We start from the raw sequence: 21,010 nt of genomic DNA, 5'->3' as shown, positions 1-21,010 counted from the left end.
TTTAAAATGACCAAGTTATGACCAGCACTAAGTTATTTTGTTCTCTGATACACTAAGAAATATATATGTGATAGCAGATTCAAGGATTCACCAAAGAAAGTGAATTTCAGCTAAGTGTAAATGAAGAATGCCCAACTTACTTCCTGAATACTTCCACTTCAGGAAAGGGTTTTTTTGGTGCTTTTCCAGCTCCTTGATAAGTTACCTTAACTTGCAAGCAATTTCAGAACTTCATATAAACAAACTGCCAATCTATGAATAAATTAACCTATTATTTAAGACTGTATATTGTCACATCCCATTTTTGTTTCAATAATTATCAAAAGCACTACAGCCTTCAGAAATTTCAGATATACTCAAGTTGATAAAAATTCACTGAGTTCTGAGTTGTGTGAATAAGCAGGTCAACCTAGAACAATTTTTTATTAAAATATGTAAAGTATAGTTTTCAATGTGGTTTAATTTTGATTTCTAGCTATGTTAAAATGTCTTTCACACAATCAGTATTTTTTGTAATTCAGAAGTATTTTGTTCCTAAAGCAATTTGCAAACCATTATGTGACTATTCTATACAGTATCACTACAATTCAGGCAACTTATTGAGAACTCACAGAATCAGAGTGTTAGAAGTTGCAAGGGACCTCTAAAGACCATCCAGCCCAATCCCCTTGCCAGAGCGGGATCACCTGGAGAAGATCACACAGGATCATGCCCAGGCAGGTTTCAAATGTCTCCAGAGAAGGAGACTTCACAACCTCTCTGGGCAGCCTGTTCCAGTGCTCTGGTACCCTCACAGTGAAAAGGTCTCTCCGTATGTTTAGGTTGAACTTGCTGTGTTCCAGTGTGTGACCACTGCCACTTGTCTTGTCACTGGTCTCATCCTCCTGACGCCCTTTAGTTATTTGTAAGAATTAATGAGATCCTCCCTCAGTCTCCTCTTCTCCAGGCTAAACAGACCCAGCTCTCTCAGCCTTTCCTCATTAGGGAGATGCTCCAGTCCCCTCATCATCTTAGTGGCTCTACACTGGACTCTCTCCAGTAGTTCCTTGTCCTTCTTGAACCGGGGAGCCCAGAACCGGATGCAGTATTCCAGATGTGGCCTCATCAGAGCAGAGAAGAGTGGGAGGAGAACCTTCCTTGACCTACTGGCCACCCTTTTCTTGATGCACCCCAGGACGCCATTGGTCCTCTTGGCCATGAGGGCACATTGCTGGCTCATGGTCATCCTGCTGTCCACCAGGACCCCCAGGTCCTTTTCCTCTGAGCTGCTTTCCAGCAGGTCAGTCCCCAACCTATACTAGTACATGGGGTTGTTCTTTCTCAGATGCAAGATTCTACACTTGCCCTTGTTGAATTTCATTAATTTTCTCCCCGCCCAACTCTCCAGCCTGTCCAGGTCTCGCTGAAAGGCAGCACAACCTTCTGGAGTGTCAGCCACACCTCCCAGTTTTGTATCATCAGCAAACTTGCTGAGGGTACACTCTGTCCCATTGTCCAGGTCGTTGATGAATATACTGAACAGGGCTGGACCCAGTACTGACCCCTGAGGAACATCACCAGACATAGGTCTCCAACTATGCTCTGCCTCACTGACCACAACTCTGACTTCTGTCCTTCAGCCAATTCCCGATCCACCTCACTATCCAGTCATCCAATCCACACTTCGTAAGTTTAGCTGTGAGGATGCCGTGGGAGACAGTGTCAAAAGCTCCCTCATCAAACCATCAAGTAGTGCCACCGTAAAAGGCTATCAAATTGGTCAAGTCTGACTTCCCCTTGGTGAATCCATGTTGACTACTCCTGATAACCCTCGTTTCCTTGACATGTTTTGAGATGGTGCCAAGAACAAGCTGTTCCATCACCTTTCCAGGGATGGAGCTGAGGCTGACCGGTCTGTAGTTACCCAGGACCTCCTTGTTCATTTTGAAGACTGGAGTAACACTGGCTTTCCTCCACTTCTCAGGGATCTCTCCTGTTCTCCAGGACTTTTCAAAGATGATGGAGGGTAGCATAGCAATGATCTCTGCCAGCTCCCTCATTACTCATGGATGGATTCCACTGGGGTCTGTGGATCTGTAGATGTCCAGTTTTCTTAATTGTTCTCTAACCCAATCCTCTTCAACTGAGGCAAAGTCTTCCTTTTTCCTGACTTCCTCTGTGGTCTCAAAGGGACCCTCTCCTGAGGCCTGGCCTTAGCAGTAAAGACAGAGGCAAAGAAGGCCTTCAGACTCTGCCTTCTCTGTATCCTCCATCACCAGGGCTCCTACCTCGTTGAGTAGTGGGCCCATCTTTCCTTTTGCCTTCAATGTACTTAAAAGAAGCCTTTCTTGTCATTCTTGACCTCCCTTACCAGGTTTAATTCTAAGGATGCCTCAGCTCTCCTCGTTGCATCCCTACATCCTCTGACAACATTTTTGTATTCCTCCCAAGTGGTCAGCCCCTTCTTCCATGTTCTGTAAACTTCCTTCTATCACTTGAGTTTATCCAGTAGCTCCCTGCTCAGCCATGCAGGTTTCCTGGCTCCCTTAATTTCCTACTCATTGGGATGCTCTGATCTTGAGCTTGGAGGAAATGGCGCCTGAATATTAACCCCTTCTAATGCCTTATGCCATAGGATTTCTCCAAGCAGTTCCTTGAAGAGAGCAAAGTTAGCCCTTCTGAAGTCCAGGGTTGCGATCCTCCTTATAGCTGACTGCTGTACGTGATCCTGAACTCCACCATCTCATGGTCGCTACAGCCAAGACTGCCCCCAACCTTCACATCCTCAGCCAGTCCCTCATTTGTCAGTACAAGGTCCAGCAGCACCCCTCTCCTTGTTGGCTCCTCCACCACCTGTCTCAAGAAGTTATCATCAATGCACTGCAGGAACCTCCTGGACTGTGCATGCCTGGCTGTGTAGCCTTCCCAGCAAATGTCAGAGGAACTGAAGTCCCCCAGGAGAACCAGGGTCTGTGATTGTAAGGCCACTTTCAGCTGTCTGTAGAAGACCTCACATCACCTTCCTCATCCTGATCAGGTGGCCTTTAATAGACAGCCACAGCAGTGTCTCCCATATTAGCCTGCCCCTTAATTCTTACCCACAAGTTCTCCACTCGCTCTACATCTGCCCCTGGGCACTGCTCAATACATTCTAGGTGCTTACTCACGTAAAGAGCAACTCCATCATCACACCTGGTTGGCCTGTCTTTCCAAAAAAGGACATAGCCATCCATGGCAGCATTCCAGTCATGTCAGCAATCCCACCATGTCTCCATAATTGCAATCAGTTCATAACCCTGTGAGTGTGCACGGATCTCTAATTCCTCCTGGTTATTCCCCATGCTGCATGCATTGGTGTACAGGCATTTCAGAGAGGGAGTTGAACACGCAGCTTTCACCCTAGGAGGGTGGAAGGCCTTCTGGTTATCAGCTTGGCAGGTAGCTGAGGAACCTTTGTTCTTGCTCTGATTGGCCAAGCTGATTCCCCAGCTGGATGTAATGGCTTTGGCCCCCACCCTCAAGTTCTTCAGTTTAAAGCCCACTTAACTAAGCTGGCCAGCCTGCTGCCAAAGGTCCCCTTGCCCCTTCTAGACAGATGGATCCCATCCCTCCCTATTAGGTTACACAGTCAAACTCAATTTTCAGTAAAAATACGCTCAAATTTTCTTTTAAAAGAAGTTCTTCAAAAGGCTATAGAAAAATTTTCCTCTTTAATACTGAAGGAAACAGAGTGAAAAACACACATTATGATCAAAAGTATAGATATGCTTTTTCCTCTGACATGAAAGTAGTCACAAAGAACAGTTTTACAATTGGATCTCAGTCATACAGACCTTAGTAGTAAGAACGCTCACCTTGGTAATAACACATATTAGCTACTTTTCACAGATTTAGTCATTGGGATAGTAAGATGAAAAGTCATTTAAAGAACATGATACTCTCTACAAGTGTGCTGTGGAGGAGGAGAAGAGAATGAAGAAGTAAAGGTAGCAGCTACTCTAGTTTCAATGTCTCTAGCTACTCTAGTTTCAATGTCTCTAAATCTTTCTCACACTGGAAATCTACACAACATATCGGGCTACGTGGTTTCTAGGCTTAATCAATTTCCCCATAGACTTTAAATTTAAATTCACTGACAATTCATGTCTGTCAAAAATTACTGTTACACTTCCAAGAAATGAAATTCAAGCACTTTTGATATTAGTTTCCCCAGGCACTCCATGAGACTGCGGGCAGGGGAGTGGAAGCTATTCAGGTTGTGATATAACCTGATGTTTGTGAACTGTGCTTACAAAAGGCAAGTCCTAGAGTTTGAATTTTGTTCAATATTCTAAATAAAACTATCTGGAAGGAAACCACAGATTATGCATTTTCCTGGTAGGTCAAAAACGTGTGTTTCTGTAAGAGGACTGGGTTAAAGTCCTAGAAACATTTTAATCTAAGGCTGTGGTACAATACTTCGTAGCCACATGATGACCCAGAACAAATCCTGCAGCTAAATAACCCCCCCAGAGAAAGCCTTATTTATCCAAACACTCAATTCCCCACACAAATCACAATGCAGCTACAAAAACACACCAGCTCAGTACGGGAGGAAATACAGCAAGTCACCAATGTCACTGAAAAATATTATGTAAAACCTTAAAAGAAAAAACGTAGCAATAGAACAAGCAGCTTGCAAAAGACGAAGACTAACATTTCTTGACATAATCACTGAAACAGCATCTACAATACAATAACAAATACGAAACACCCAACTATTTAGGATCATAAACGCTAAGAGGATATAGCAGGCACCTTCTCAACACACATTCGAGCATATGTTTTCATTTATGAGCACACATTTTCCTATTTGACGCTTTGCTGGCTCCAAAACCACCGCTCTGACATCATCTTGAATATTTCTTAAACTGCTGTGTATGCCACTAGAAAGAAACATCAGCAAGCTGAGTGAAAAATTTTACTACTATTTTTTTTCAGAGAAAACTTTAAAAGATCCCCAGAACGTGGAATAGAGAAGGGAAGAGGGGCTTAAACGACGTTGCCATAAATTCAAGTTGATGACCACAGACAAAAACTGAGGAAGCAAGAGTTAATATGACCTAAGAGAACAGTGGTAAAATGAAACAGCAATACAAAACTTGCAGCTTGATATCTTAATAAGCAAGGAAAGATAGGGGGGAAAAAAGGGAGAAGAAATAGTCCAGATCCTTCTGTTCAGAGGTGAAAGGAATTTTGGACACCTGAAATTACTCTGTAGTAAGCTTTTTAAGTGAGGGTAATCAAATTTTTAAATGAGGCAGGAGGGCTCAGCATCAACCCGAATCCTGAAACTCAAATTGTTGGCTGTCTGCCAAGGGAAGAGCAAAACAAAGTATCTCTTTACACATGTTACTTCCACAGGCCCACAGTGTCCTCATTACCGAAGAAACGAACACTTCTTCTCGTGGTCCAAATAGCACTAAAAAATTATTTTTCTTCCTGAAAGGCATGATCATTTTTCACTCACTGACATCAGCAAAATAGTTTTAGGAATCACTGTTCAAAGACTTAGGCTCTTTTGTTCAGTCTCGTTATTTTTAGCTTCAATAGATTTCATACTCTTCAGTACCTCAGACTGCAAAGAATATTATTCCATCTTAAGAGACAGGAGTAACTAAATTAAAAGTACATCTCTGAGGGATATTATGAAGTTGAGCCACTGAGACATTGCACATATCTGGACAATACACATACTCAGTCACCACAAACTCTGAACCCTAGAGAAGACAGTCAAGTAAACTAAATCTAAAAAGACATACCAATACCTACAGCTAGAAAACAGAATTCTCTTTCTTAGCTTTCTGTTGCTTTCAAGTGAAATTGCAAAATCCAGTGTTTTCCTAGACAGAAGATGCTTTAGCTCCCCTTACCATGGAAAATTTGCAGCTATGCAGATAATGGTGGGAAGCTACTGTTGCTAAAAAAGTCCTGATATTTCCAAAAGAAAAGGAAGAGCTAGGACTAACTGATAGCTCCTTTTTTGAAAAAAAGATACCTCCCGCAAACCCACCTTATCAAGATACAAAAGGAGAAATCCAAAAGTTGACAGTTCCAAACGCATCTGGAAAAGTCAAAACACATAATGGGAATGACCAGACATAATGCAAAACATTTCCTTTGATATATCTGCAGAGGCTACAAAGGTACAAAATAAATCTTAGACTTCCTTTCTCCACTAAGGAGAGAAAATAGCAGTGAAAAGCTTTCCTTTTGCTGCTCATTCAATCACTGCCAACTCCATAAGTGCCTTTTCATCCAAAAATTTCTCATGAACGGAGTCTCTAATGAGAGGGAAGCTTTGTACTGTACAAATTGTAGAAATGAGACGTTTTCCCCAGCCTTCTGCGATTACTTGGCTGGAAGAAATCAGTGATTCCAAAATGTATCTATCTGAAGACGAGCAGCAATACTTGATACTGATTTGTATCCAACATTTCAGGTAAAACATCAGAATGACTGGAATTCAGATTAAAAAAATCACATGCTACAACACTGGAAAAGAAGGTCTTCTGTTCATGCTGCATTCCTTTCAAATGAGAGGCTGTTTACAGATGGCCTTGCCAAGAAAGTAATAGCACAACTGAGAGTTTGACCATTTCCTTCAGCTTTCAGATAACTCTGACGTTCTCCCATAGTACATCTGCTTTTCTGCAGGGAAATTTAAGTACTCATCCCTTTTTTCCCTGTTGATAACTTTCCTTTTTTACATTGACACAGATAATCAATCAGCTTTTTATTTGGTTTAACTGGCAGAATAACCTCCGGTTAATGTTCTTTAATTAGTTACTACTAGTTAAAGACTATTTCATTCACAATGTGTTTCAGGAAATAAACCAACCAAGAAAGACCTCAGCTTCAGATTTTCAACATGAAGGAAGAAGGAGAAGAAATGCACAAAACTGAGGTTTGGCAGTCCCAGTGTAACAATACACCGTAAGTGGCAGTACAATATTGAAAATACCCCAGCCAACCAAGCCACCTCACTTACTCAACATGCTGTGCTCCTCCATTTACTTCTACTGCTACAGAACTAGAGGCTTTGGAAAAAAAACCAACACCTCTCCCAGGCCATAAAATATAATAAATAATAACAATATATATAATTATATAGTATATTAATGCTATATTAAACAAATAAATGTGTTATTACATTTACTATACTAATGCAAAGTTTTTGAAATGTACATGAGTTTAATGGCATTACATTCAGGTTTCACCAGATCACAGTAAGATTATTTGTGTCATACTGATGAGAATTCTTCAATTTTTTTTCTGACACTTTTTTTTTAAATAAATGGATCACGCAGATTTGTGTTCACCTATTCGTTAGTGTCAAATGACAAGAAAAAGTTGATGACAAGTGGTTATCTGTTTTGTATTGTCAAGGTATTTTCACATCCTTATGAAAGCAAAACTCCCCTAGATTCTGATTCTTTACTTTTAAAGTATCAATCTATTACCATAAATTTTACTTCAAACATTCAAGTTGTTTACATGAAATCTACAGTATTGTGGTCTTGACTGCTCCCAGATTTCAGTAAGTAGGCGTTAAAACAAAGCCATCTATAATAAAACTACCCAGGCAAAAAAGCAAGCCAATTGCTGCTGTAACAGACTTCTCATTTACCAGCAAAGACAGTGGAAAGTGTGTCTCTGTAGTGAGATGGATACAACCCCGAAGAGAAACGTCAAGAGCGTACCACAAGTAAAATCTTACACTTTACATACTTGGCCCATTATTTCAAAAGAACAGTTACCTCAACTACCTACAGTCGTATTTCTGTCTAAATTCTAGACACTTCTAACATTAAGTTTACAGTTACTACAAAAACCAATACATTTTCTCACTGAAATACAACCCCACACATGAATCTTTTCAAAGATTTACCAGAGCCCCCTTTAGAATTTTTAAACACACCTGAATTACATAAATAAGGACTCTAAAGGAAAACAATAAATAGCACAGCCTCACAGACTCAGTGGAAAACTAGGAACAAGTTGTTAGTTTGTTTTGCCAGAGATGGCAAAGACAAGCCTTAGTTAACTAAATACTCAGGAGAAATGGGCAGATGGCAAAAATACTACTTGGATATGAATTAGCTGGTTCTTATTCATACACCACAATTTTTCTAAAGGTTACCTTGACTCTTTTCTTTTAAGACAGTAAAAAAACCCAGAAATTTTCAGAAATATTTATAAAGCTGCCATTTAAAACCACTTATTAAACTCCTGATTAGAATATTTCTAATAAATGCCTCAGATTATCACTACTCCCCACTGTGTATAACCCATAGCAACACAGAAAAACTGCAAACATACAGCAAATTTAAAGTATCCATAATAATGTTCCTACTTACGTTTCTGTGTCTGAAACTAATGACTCATTATTACACACATCATTGAAGGTATGAAGTTGGTTCTATAGTTAGAAAAAGGAAGAAAAAAATTAAAATTTTATCTAAATATTTTGTGAGATAGTTTTCTTATATTTAAAAATAGTAATAGTGACAGTAAACAACTTTTTTGAGTACTTTCAATGTTTTTAAATAAATTTGACAAAAATTTGAACAGGCATTCTCCTAGGCAAGATGGATCAATTCTCTTTTTTAATCAACCTTTCTTTCACTAAAGCAATGAAATGTTACAAAATTCCACCCACTCCAGAAATCAAAACAAGGTGTGTAGCAGTCACTTTGCACAAAGGTTTTTACAATTTTTACTATGGAAAATACTATTTTAGGGTGGGTTTCCCCATTATTGCAATGCTTACTACAACAGCAAAGATTTCTTTTGTCACCTTATCAGTGTTGAAATTCTACAAAATTAAGTGAAAAATACGTCTTTACATGAAAGGAAGCTTTCAAAGGTATCTGAACTAATAAATTCAAGATATCCCAGAGTAAAAAAAAAAAAAAGCCTGTTAAAGGTTTGCATCTCTTTTCCACCATTTTACTCAGTATCACCTTTCCAGATACAGAGAAGGCTCTGTATCCAATTCTTTACATGTACATAATATTTTTTTAATACATAAAACTATGTAATGAAACTTATTTGTAATCTTGTTTTCAAAAAAATTAAAGGCACAGTAACATGAATTTTTGAAATTCAAATTAAACTTGTAGCATAACTTCATCAAAATATTTCTTTTTTGTTTCTTGAAACAATTCTGGTATGTGTATTCTGTAACTCGGGTCACAGCTGATCCGCAGTCTTTACAGAAAGATTTGTCTAATATCAACAATTTTCATGCAAAAAAAAAGTTTTTGAAGAAACAAAACCGAATATAAGCGTTAAAATTAGTGAGACGAGTGCCTGATTACACTATTCTCTTATCTACTTATTAATAGATACTTTCATATGAAACATACAGAACTACATTAAGAAATTGTTACAACCAATTAGAATTGGGTCAAATAAAGAAGTGAAAGTTCACTGGCTTTTCTGAAGACTTGTGCCCCAATCGAAAATGTTTTGAAAGGAACCAAAGAGTGCAAGAGTATTAAGCTGTTCATTTAAATCCATGGTCACATGTTGATCCAAACTTCCCATACAAAATCCTTATCTAAAGGAATTTTGACAAAATGTGTTCTTTTTCACATTGGAATTGTCAAGCAATTTTTAAAAATAATTTCAAGGGAAGTCTTAGAATTCTGATACAACAGTGCAAAACAAAGTACACATGGGATAGTGTTGCACCACCTTATCCTCACTCACCTCCTAACATTTTTTTCACTTCATGTTTCTTTACCATGAAATGCCAGAGGGAATAAAACACTTCTACAATTTTTTACCATATATAAAACATTGTGAGAAACTAAAGACACTTGTGCCCTGACACTTGATTAATGTAACATAAATGTCTTAGTTATGAAGAACATCAAAGGTATACTCTTCAGCAGAGAAAGCTGAGAACAAAAAGGCATCTCCCTGCTGGTCTTGTCTCAAGATCCAGGCATCAAAATTAAATAAAATTTCTACATAGAAAACCAATACAGGTAGAATAAATATGTACCTTTCAAGTTTTGCACTGAATTTGTTCAGGAAAAGCCTAACAATGTTGCATTTGCATTTTCACTAATGCATAGAACCAAATAAAAAGGGGTTGAAAAACTGAAAAAGGAAGGATGGCCAGATCAGTTTCTTTTTCACATACTTAAGTTCAACTCCGACCAGAAGGACATGAGAAACAAAGAGTCCTGTTGGTGAGGGAACAGCAGAGAGAGAAGAGGTATTCTGGAGCTGAACCACCTCAACAGATGACTGGGAAACAAATTCACATATAAACAAGGTAACAACAAAAAGAAAGCTTCAGGTTTATCTTGGTTTACATTTTGCTGTTCTTTTCTGTAGCTATTTCCAACTTCATATTCAAACACTGAAGCTTCCACTTTGCTAAAATTAACTTTCATGTGTGTGTCTTCAACCTTGTTTTGTAAATAAGAGCTTCAGTCAGATGATACGACACATTATGTATATGCTGCTCTTCAAGGGAGGCAAGTCTATATTAGGCAGTAAGCAAATATAACTCTTGTATGCCATACGGCATGTATTCTGTGAGTCTCAAGAGGTTCCACGAAACTGAAAGGTTTAATTTTAGGACTGGTCACATTAGCTGTTAGACAGGGAAAAAAAACCTCTTGGCAGACACAAACTGACACCTACATGTTAGAAGACATTCATCTGTTTAGATTGACTGATATCCTCGGTCAACAATTTCTGTCTCCACGATGAGAGCAAAAGTACATTTACCTTGCAAAGGAACAATGAGGCAAGCCGCAGACATTATCTGACCAAATCTATTTTAGTCTTGATGTTATGAGTGAAATTAGAAATCCGCATCCAAGTCAACTATGAATTTTCAGAAGAAGCTTTTCTTTGAAATAATGTATGTATTGAAATGTTCACACTTTAAAATATCTTGCACATAATTTTGCTAAAAGTTTTCATTGAATCTTCAAATCTCTTTGCAAAATGAAATGAAGACTTTTTCAAGGCTATATGCTCAACTTTTGGCAAATGAAAGTCCAGCAAAGCAAAGTATTTTGCAGTTGCAGGTGTCTCAGTTCTAAGGTCTTGAATACAAAACAGAAAGCTGAAATTGCGTTGGTTGGGAAGAATACTTCAATTAAATTACTCTGACGAATTCTACCCATCAGAGACATGAATAGAAAAAAGAAATTTCAAAAAAACAGTCATGAAAGTACATCTGAAATAGAGAAGATTGTGTGAAAATACTAACTAAGCTGAACTACACCTTCATAAACACATCTTTGTTTGCAAAGAACAGAAAACTTCAGTGAAGAAGCAGTCAACACTTCTGTAAATTTTGGTTCAGGTTTCACACTCAAACTTGCACAGATCCGGCAATTAAAACTGTTCCAGGCAAGGTATACAAAACTGAATGAAACAAAATGCTTCTCAAACTCAAAAGTCAAAGAAGAAAAATCAAAATATGCTTCTTCCAAAGAGATCTTCGTAACATCTTTAAAAAGAGAACCAGAGAACAAAAAATTTCCTGTGATTTGCATGACAAAGAAGAATAAATTGTCTCAGTGTTCCAGAGCCATTTTAGAGACTATTCGTGTTTAAAAAGACTCAATTCACTTATTAAAAAACAATACTCCATTTTTTTAATGGAGCTGAAACCAATTTGGTTTAGTTTGAAGAATACTGCAAAATTTTGCTTCTGGTAATACATAATGGGTATTAAAAAAATCTCACTGTTACAATAACACTTATCAATTGTAACAGGTCAAAACATTTAACTACTAAAAAATCCGCAATTTCACACTCCCTTTAATGAACTACATGCCTGTACAAATAAACAAACTGATGCATTCTTATTTTCAGACTATCTTTTGGTTTGGATACACAAAAAGACATACATTAGTAGCTGAACAAGGACAATTGTACAAAATCAAAGGAAAGTATTTAAAGGAATAAAAATCTAACATAACTGGAACTATGCAAACACTGGAAATCTACTTTAAAATTAACGACACTGAAAATGACATTTCCCAAAACTGCAGAATTAAAAAAAGGAAGTTACTTTTATGCCCAGTTAATGGCCATACTTTAAAATTTATCTGCCCCACATTATCAGATATCCGTAACTGCATAAATAATAAAGTACTTTAAAAAGTTCAATTTTGACCTTCTGTACAGCAGTCTTTCCATAGCTGTAATGCGCATATAGGAAGCAATGACAGCCAAAGGATGCATGAGATATCTTGACTGATGCAATGTGGGCCATTTCCATTGGAAAGAGGAGGGTGAGGGTTTTTTTTATTTTAATCTGTTTGATGCTCTATATATTTATCTCTTCAATTCAGTCTTCCGCTAATTAATGCAGAAATGGTCTCTTGAGAAACAGACTATACTAAACAAACAGGAAAAAGAGGTAGGTACTGTACAAAGAAGCAGCTTATCACAGTAGTGTCACGACACTGTAAAAGTAAAAATGAAGACAGATTGAAAGCCTTTGTAAATAACAAATACAGTCATGTCAAAGGACTTAATTTCAACATAGCTGTCACAAAACATGGTTATAAAGGGCTTTTTTAGCATGGTAAATTGTTCAGGAAATGCATTACAGTTCCATATGCTGCAGAATATAGCCGTCACTTGGACTTAACTCACAGTGAACCCTACATTCACAGTCATGACTATAATTTCCTAAGAGGATTCTACGGTTTTCACACATTAAAAAGTCCTCAAAACAAGTCTGTAACTCATAAAACACAAAAGAAACATTTTTCCTAAATGTTATTTTATATTTTTTAAAAGTTCTTACTGTTATTTGACTCAGCCCAGCCAATCGCATTGTTAGGGTTGGAGACATAAAGTATTTAAACGCCAGATCAAGACTTTCTTTATCAAAACACAAGGCTGTATCCAATGGTTCTTTAACTGTACTCCACATTAAATCTGCCATGTTCCGGGCTGCACTCTGTCGCAACTCCTGGTCTGAGAGTTTACATAAATACCTAGAATAAATTACAAATGGGAGAGGATAAAAAGCATATTATTCAAACTAGAACACTCCTGGAAAACCATCTTGATTATAGCAGATACATATTTCCAATAGCTGTGAGAAGACTAAGCCTTAAAATACCACTATCAGTAGTTGGCAACAATACAAACAACACTGACGAAAACCAGAATAATGCAGAGCATTTTAAAAAGTAAATAAATGTCTTATTTTAAATATTTTCAGATTTTGCATATTTTCAGATTCCACAAAATTACAGAAAACCCATGGGGTTCTTCAGAAATGCAGACTGGAAATCTAAACCTCATACTTGTTTCACAGGAAGGTGCCTTCTCCAGAGAGCTACACCATGTCTATTTATGTTCTTCAAAACTGAAGTGTCACAACACGCTTAACATATTAATATACTTTAAAACTGATTTTCTGGTCAATGGACCACAAACAGCATGCTCTGACAGTACGAATCCTCTGAAGATTAATATATTCATGTTTGTGGCCTCAGTCACAGAACAGAAAAAGATTATAATTGTGCCATCATGTTCTGATACAATTAGAGTAAATGCGGTACGTGCACATTTTTTCTGCCATAACCATATGCCATCTGTGCTTGTACATTAGTACTTCCTCTGCGACAGCACTGCTTTTGCAACAGGTTAGTACAGGAACACACGCCCAAGTTGCTTCTTCTATTGACAATGATTATGATCTTTTAGGACATATGTGAAGCATCACCAAGGATCCTAGGTATCTTATAGAGAAAGCAAAAATGCTAAAGAATTTTAAACTGCTACGTTCTTCCTACTGCAGACATCTTAGATACGGGATCATCTAATCATGCACAATGAGTTGCAGTACAGATAGTCTCTGCAAATGGGAGGCAGAGGAAATAATCGTTTGCAAGAGCTAACTTCCAGAAGCTACCACAACCTCAGTCTTCCCTAAGCAACTACAAGGTCGAGACATACCATGAAAATCTATACTGAAATGTCTGCAAAGCTCACATATAAAACACTGACACAGTTGGGAATTTCTTCTAAACTTAATGCCTAAAAGCAAAATGTTTAGAAACAAGCTTTCATAAGCTTATTTTGAAGCAGTTAAAGATTACAGAGTGAAAGGTACATACATACAAGGTTAGCAGAGTTAATTTTTTCTGCTGTACTTCAGCATTTTGAAGTTTCAAAAACATCTAAACCAGATTTAACTACACAGAAATGCGTTAAAAATCCGTTTGTTTGACAGCCTAAGCCTCGATCTATCCTTGGAGACTGGCCAAATAGATGCATGAATCTTTTAAAAAACACAAGAGCTATTAAACTACACTTAGCTAGATTTATGCACCATTCCTTTGCATTTACATCATATAAACACCAGTAATTTTTTTAAAAGGAAAAAATACAGGCCAAGATTCTTATTTAGATTGAGGTCCTTTTTCACAGCTCTTGTGTAGAGGCCTTAAAATAAACACACTTTAATGATACTTAACATTGTCAAACACAGAAAAGAGACTTCTGGGCAAATAATCCTAGAGACCATAGACCTATGATACAAATCACAGATATGTAACAGCAGGGCAAAGAAGGACCATTCAGGGCCAAGGCAACCAGATCCTTCGCTGTTACTAATTGTGAAATTTGTCTTCTCATGTGGAACACTGGAAACCGGATCATGGCAAGAAAGTAACGTGTCTGTACTATGATTTCTAAATAGAAGTAGCAACAAGAAGGAATACTAATTTGAAAAAGTTCAGCAGCAAACCAGACCCAGTGACCTATCTTTAACCTACAGACCGGTGACAGGAGTAACACTGATGGAAAAAATGCATCCGTTCATGTTAAAACACAGTAATTGCCGTTAACTATCAGCAACCTCAGACCACTTTTTATCCCCCTGTTTTCATACGCAAACTATGTTAAGCCCTGGTTCCCAAAGCTCCTCAATGTTCCTAATGTACATCAAGTCACACTCAACTGTTTTGTGAAGGATTTCTAAAGATCTCAAAAATGTTAAAATAAATTACATTAATTTCCTCATTCTACATATAACAGACAAAGGATGCTTTTATGTATCAAACAGGTGGGAATGGACACAGACCTACCTATACACAAAGAAGGGTGCTTCTGTGGCTTGACTAGATTTCTGAAACAGCACCTTCACCTGAAATCTTCCTCACACTAGAAAGCTTAGTGAAGCAACTACACTAATCTAGTTTATAAAACAAAATGGCTTTTTTATTATTCTAATGCACCAGTATTGGTATGAACCTACTTTCATTCATAAAATTCACACTACAACATTTTTAAGATCTCTCAGTGCATTCACTGTATTTAGTCCAAGACTGAATCAAATTTCTGCCATGTTTTCTGTATTACAGTATCAGTAATAGAGTGTTTTAAAAAAATCCCCCTTTATAATAACTGAAACTACCATGTAGGTGCATTTTCACAGCTACACAAGTAATTCAACAGCATAATCTGTTTTGTCAAGGCCCTAAAGAAAGCTACAGGGGAAAAAAAAGCACTTTTTACTTGTTAACCTGTATCTTAGTTTTTTGTTTGGTTTTGGTTTGTTTGGGTTTTTTTTAACACAACTGGGTCATTCCACCCAGGCACAGTATAAATGCAGAAGATAGCACATTTGTCTTTGAGTGTAGCTGCATCTACACTAGAAAATTTATTGGCACTACTACACTGGTCATAAATCAAATATGATCGTATCTTTACTACCAGGATTAAAACTACAGAAACTTGCAGAGGAGGCCAAGCCTCATTTTTATTGTGGAAAGATACAGCAGCCTAAGCCCATCTGTATCAGTAAACTTGGTCCATTTTATACTTTTATGAGTAGAACAATATTATTAACAAGAACAAAATCTTTACCTAGCACTGGCAATTAACACACATCTTTCCTTACACTAACTGTAAACTTCCTGCATTGCCTTACATCAGAACAGTGGAGCAAGGCAAAAGTCTATTTAGCCCAAAATACCCACTCTGAAAGCAGATTAAATATTTATCCCATATATATATATAAATAAATGGATGAACCTGTCTACTACTGTTAATTCATTAATCTCTTTCTATTTATACTTTTGGGTTTCTCATTAACCTGTGCAGGTTAGTTTCATAATTAGGTTTGCGTGAAAACCTTTCACTTCTCTAAAGTCTGCATTCTGACAACTGTCTTGTATGCTCTCCACTTCCTGTTTTTAAAAACTGTGAATTATTATTCCCTATTTACTGTCTTCAAAATACTTGCACACAACAGCCACCTCCTTGTCAATACTTTTTCCTCCTATCAACATCATTTTTTATCTCCTGCCTCCTTTGCCACCCTTCATATCACCTACATAGTTCTGTTACGTCTGTAAGAATGAATGATCAGAACTGTATATACTATCCAAATGTGAATATGTGACTGACTCATATAACGGCTTAATAATGACTTCCATTCTGTCCACTGTTTTTTAATTCCTAAATTTTTGTCATTTTTATTTTGATAAGCATTAAGTCTTAGAGAAACACAGGAAAGACACTTCAGGATCTGGGTGATCTAGTAAATCTGACATTTTCGCCTAAATGAAACTTTTGGAAAGAAGCATATCTCTTTTTATACATACATATAAAGGACAGTCTATATATATTTACTGGACCTGTCCTGCCAGCCTGGCATACTTAAAATAATCAGTAAATAAATAACCTAAATTCAAGCAAGACAAACAATTAATTAAAAAAAAAAAAACCACAAAAAACAAACAAAACACACACACAAAAAACCAAACCAAACCGCAAAACTAGTTTTAGTCTGCTTAAACTATTTAGATTTGCTGTATTAGGGGAGAGAGAGAGTTCAGTTTTAAATGTGGAGTTCCATGTTAATGTAGCGCTTACAACCACATCTTATGCTTCAGGACTTCAGCTACTCAGCTGTGAAATAATCTTTTTTTCCCTTAATATGACTCCTTTGGACCACAGCTGCAAAAGGGATATCAAGCAGAATGCGTCACCACCCCTCAGTGAGATGAAGAATTCATTAAAGTGCCAGGCCATTGTCTCCTGACTTGCCTATCCTTTGTACCAACAGCAGAAATTTTCAGATTTTTGGAGGAGTGAAGTATAGTAGCAAAGAGTGGTCTCAGGCACTCCCATGATGCCCAAATTCTTAAGGAAAAAAAATTTTTAAGCAGAAGAGTAATCTGAATTCTTTCATCTGTGTTCTCTGTCACTGCATTCCACAGGAAGCATCATGGATCAACAATTCTGTTCAAAGTTTCCACTTCCTCTGCGTATACCAGTGTTACGCCTGTGCCCCGTGCCAAGACTACATGGCTAACACAGAAGCAACTGCCACTTGCAATTTCTTCTCAATGTACTTGAGCACAGATTGTTTTGTTTCTCACTAACTGGGGCAGAGACGCGTGTCCTTCGTTAAAAAGCTCTCAAGATCCAAGGGGAGGAAAGGAAAAAGGGTCAGAACTAAATATGATATTGGTCAGCGCTAAAGCTACACATAGCTCTCAGATTTTACCAGTGGAACATTAAGTAGGTGGTACCAACTGTGACGTTAAAGAAAGAATTTTACGTTTCTTCCTTCTTACTATCCAGCACTTTTTGGTAGTTTATAGAGGCACTTACAAAATCAGACATACAGCTTTATCTTCTCATAAAACTGGACTTCACTGCTAGCTGTCTTCTTTTTAAAGGACAGAACTACCCATGCTGCTTTCAATCAACAATCTTGCCACTGAAAAAAACATTGTCCTCAAAACACCACTGTTTATAGCTACTGCTCTCTTGAGGCATTTAGTATTTGGATCCATGAAGAACATCCCTCATCTCTGATCTTGAGGTGGAAGTTGGCTGGAACCCATGTCTTTTATGACGAAACACCAACAACTTGCCCTCATTTGTAATTGCAATAAGCTATGACTTATTTTCATTAGTAACTCTGTCAGCAAGTATTGTCCTTTTTTCATGAGAATTTCACAATTTGAAATGCATAATTCCAAAGTATTAGGATCAATAAAAGCTTCCTCCTGCGGAGGTCAGAACCACTTTGCTTCCTTATTGAAAGCACGTATTTTATTTCTTTCCTAAACGGCTTAAAAACATATGCCCTTCAGAGGCAAGATATGATTGCCAGTGCTCCACTCCCCAGGCAGAAAACAACATTTATTAGTCTTTTACCAGTAGCAGCAGTAATGACAGGATTGTGCTCATGATCTTTGCAAATTCCAGCAGCGGCCTCCTCTACACAATTACACACTTTGCTATTCATTTCATCCACGCTTAGTAGAAATAACCACTGAGCAGGAATAGAAAAGTTAACTTCATCTGATAAAAGATGCTGCTAAGTTGCCAGTCAGGTGATCTCTCTTTCTGCTTATGCTGGTCAGCACTCCAAAGTGCAGTTCTTGCAAGGAATCTAGAAGAGCAGCACTTTGGACTAACCGACAACTAGAGCCCCGAGAGCTCATTCTAGACTAAAACCCTCTCCAAGCTCTCTTTCTTACTTTGCATAGCAGCAGAAGATATGGCAGGATTTGTTTCAAAGGTGCTGTGCTGCTGTGCCCAGGATTATGTTTGCTGTCTTTTTTTTTTTTTTTAACTGAAGTAAAAAGCAGATGGAGACCCAGAGACCCAAGCTGCTAGGACAAGATCTGTAAGCTTGACAGCCATGTGGAGTGAGCTGTATATATCCCAAAAGTCATCTTTTATCAAAGGCATCTGGGTTAACTTCTGTCCCATATAAAGGTACAGCAGTAGAGATTATTTTTGTTATATGGGCTTCAAGCTTTATATTCCTCTCTGTAACTGCATCTTCACAAAGTTCTGGATTTCAGAAATCCTAGATCTCTCATCAGGATTCAGCAGTGAAAAATGGTAACTGGGAGAACAAAACCTTCCTGAAACTGCTGGTGTTTTTCACAGTTGTATCCTGTATCAATTTTACCATTCTGATTGACATGAATGTATTGTAAATGCTAAGAACAGACATCAAGGGCATTATCTACAGCAAGATGCTGCTGACATATCACATTTTAAATCAGATGCAAATATTCTACGGGTAAAGGGGAAGAGATAAGGAAAACACAGGAGAAAAAAAAATCTTCCATTCATTCCAATGACCCTAATTACACCTACAGTTATAAAACAGAAAATGTTTTAAGAATTACAGGATGACAAGCAAGTGACGATTAACAGCAAAGACTGCAGGCTGTGTTATCCTGTCTCACTCAAGTTCCTTCTTATCAGCCTATCTCTTAACTGTTGATCCTTCAATGTTCTTTTAATTTCCATACATTGCAAGAAGATAAATGAGGCTCATGAACAAAATTCCCAGGTACACAGATAACCATTAATGGAATATGTACGGAGACAAGAACTTGAAGATCCTCTGCCTATCCTCTCAGACTGCTTCATGATTAATAATTACCTTTGTAAGATTTCAAAGATAACACATCAGCATTAAAGGAGTGCACATGGGTCAACTGTAACTCAAGAGTGGTATGTTTCAATAAAAGATCAGAATATTCTTCTCTCTGCTGATATAATTTTGGTAGAGACCATGTTATAGCAACACAGACTGATGACCAAGCCAGTACTTAAAATTTTTACAGTAAAAATTATTTACAATTAAAACCAGAACATTTTAAAATACGAAACATAGTTCTCAGCCTCATTGTTCAGTGCACTTTTTTGTTGCCAACGTAATTATTTTTGTTAAGACTGTGATTTTATACAGGTATAGTTAAGACAATATAATCTGTAAAGGCACATTTAATGTTATCAGAGAAGTAAGCTACGACCAGTGTAAGCACATTTCTAATATTACAGTTATAGGAAATCCAGAGCTGTGGGCCCATGCAAACAGCAGTGGCCTTTTAGGTTGTCTGCACCAGAAAAGTTTAATGTGGGGCCACTGGAAGGAGAATTAGATGTGACCCATAGCCCTCCACCACCAGGCAGACACACACACACACACACACACACACACACACACACACAAAGATAATTTCAGCAGCAGCTCTCTGAATTTTCTCTATTGTCCTGAGAAAGCCAAAACAAAAAATCTTTAGAAATACTTTAATCTTAAAATGTTTTTCATGATAGGCAGCTTGATATAAATAAAATCTTTGGGACTGGATATATTTAGATTCATAAAAGTGCAAGTAGACTTTTGATCACACTTCAGTTCCTGCCAGCTGGAAATACAGAACATAAAAATGTGAAGCACTGTTAAAACTCGGTGAAACTCAGTACGTGAAATCTCAATGACTACATATTGCTCTTCTACTTACTTTGTCTCATTGCAAATTTTATATAAAGTTTTACGAAGATATTGCAGAAAATGAAACTGTATTACAATTGAACTGACAGGACACATCAGAATGGGGCTGGATGTCACAGTAAAAATGCTGTTAACAAGACTGATCTGATTTGATACTGAAATCAGCCAGATGTAAGGAGCTGCCCACACTTTATATATTACCTTCACTCTCCTTGCTGAAATGACAGGCAGAGCAACAACTTGAACAACTAAAAGTATTATCAGCTGAAATAATAAATAGGTGCAGTCAAAAAGTCCCACAAGAAAAAAATCTTAAATTAAAAATTTACCTGATAACATAAGTCCTAAAGGGTATAATGTGCTGCATGACAGCAGGGATGTGTAGCCATATTCTGATCTATAATACAAAAACATAAATAGATAAAAATTTCATTAATGACATTTAATGTGAATGGCAAAAAATGAAATATTGCAGGTAAATTTATAGATGCAACCCCACTTTTAAATAAGGCTTTGTTGTTGTTTTTAATTCAACTTCAATTTTTTCAATTTTTTAATTTTCTAATTTTCAAAGCTGTTACCGAGGAATGTTTCTGTGACTTATAAACAGGAGCTGCATCTTTTCTTCTAGTCAACTGTGAAATATAAACTTTGTATAAATAGTATCATACTGCCCAGATATCCCATTCCTGAATTTTCTGTAGTTTA

At 37.4% G+C, this 21,010-nt stretch overlaps 1 protein-coding gene across 1 annotated transcript in view; it reads right to left on the bottom strand.

The window, feature by feature from the left end:
- USP34 (ubiquitin specific peptidase 34) overlaps positions 1-21,010 on the bottom strand; it is a gene marked incomplete at its 5' end in the record, with an annotated part of 116,385 nt that overhangs the window by 82,219 nt on the left and 13,156 nt on the right. Inside the window, 3 exon segments of the mRNA XM_010191374.1 lie at positions 8,379-8,440; positions 12,815-13,007; positions 20,632-20,699. Coding sequence (XP_010189676.1) covers positions 8,379-8,440; positions 12,815-13,007; positions 20,632-20,699 — 323 coding nt within the window.

Source organism: Mesitornis unicolor, unplaced genomic scaffold (genome assembly GCF_000695765.1).
Source record: "Mesitornis unicolor isolate BGI_N332 unplaced genomic scaffold, ASM69576v1 scaffold14179, whole genome shotgun sequence".
Classification (NCBI taxonomy): Eukaryota; Metazoa; Chordata; class Aves; order Mesitornithiformes; family Mesitornithidae; genus Mesitornis; species Mesitornis unicolor.
Note: the sequence above shows the minus strand (reverse complement) of the source record. Positions and strands in the feature narration are given on the sequence as shown.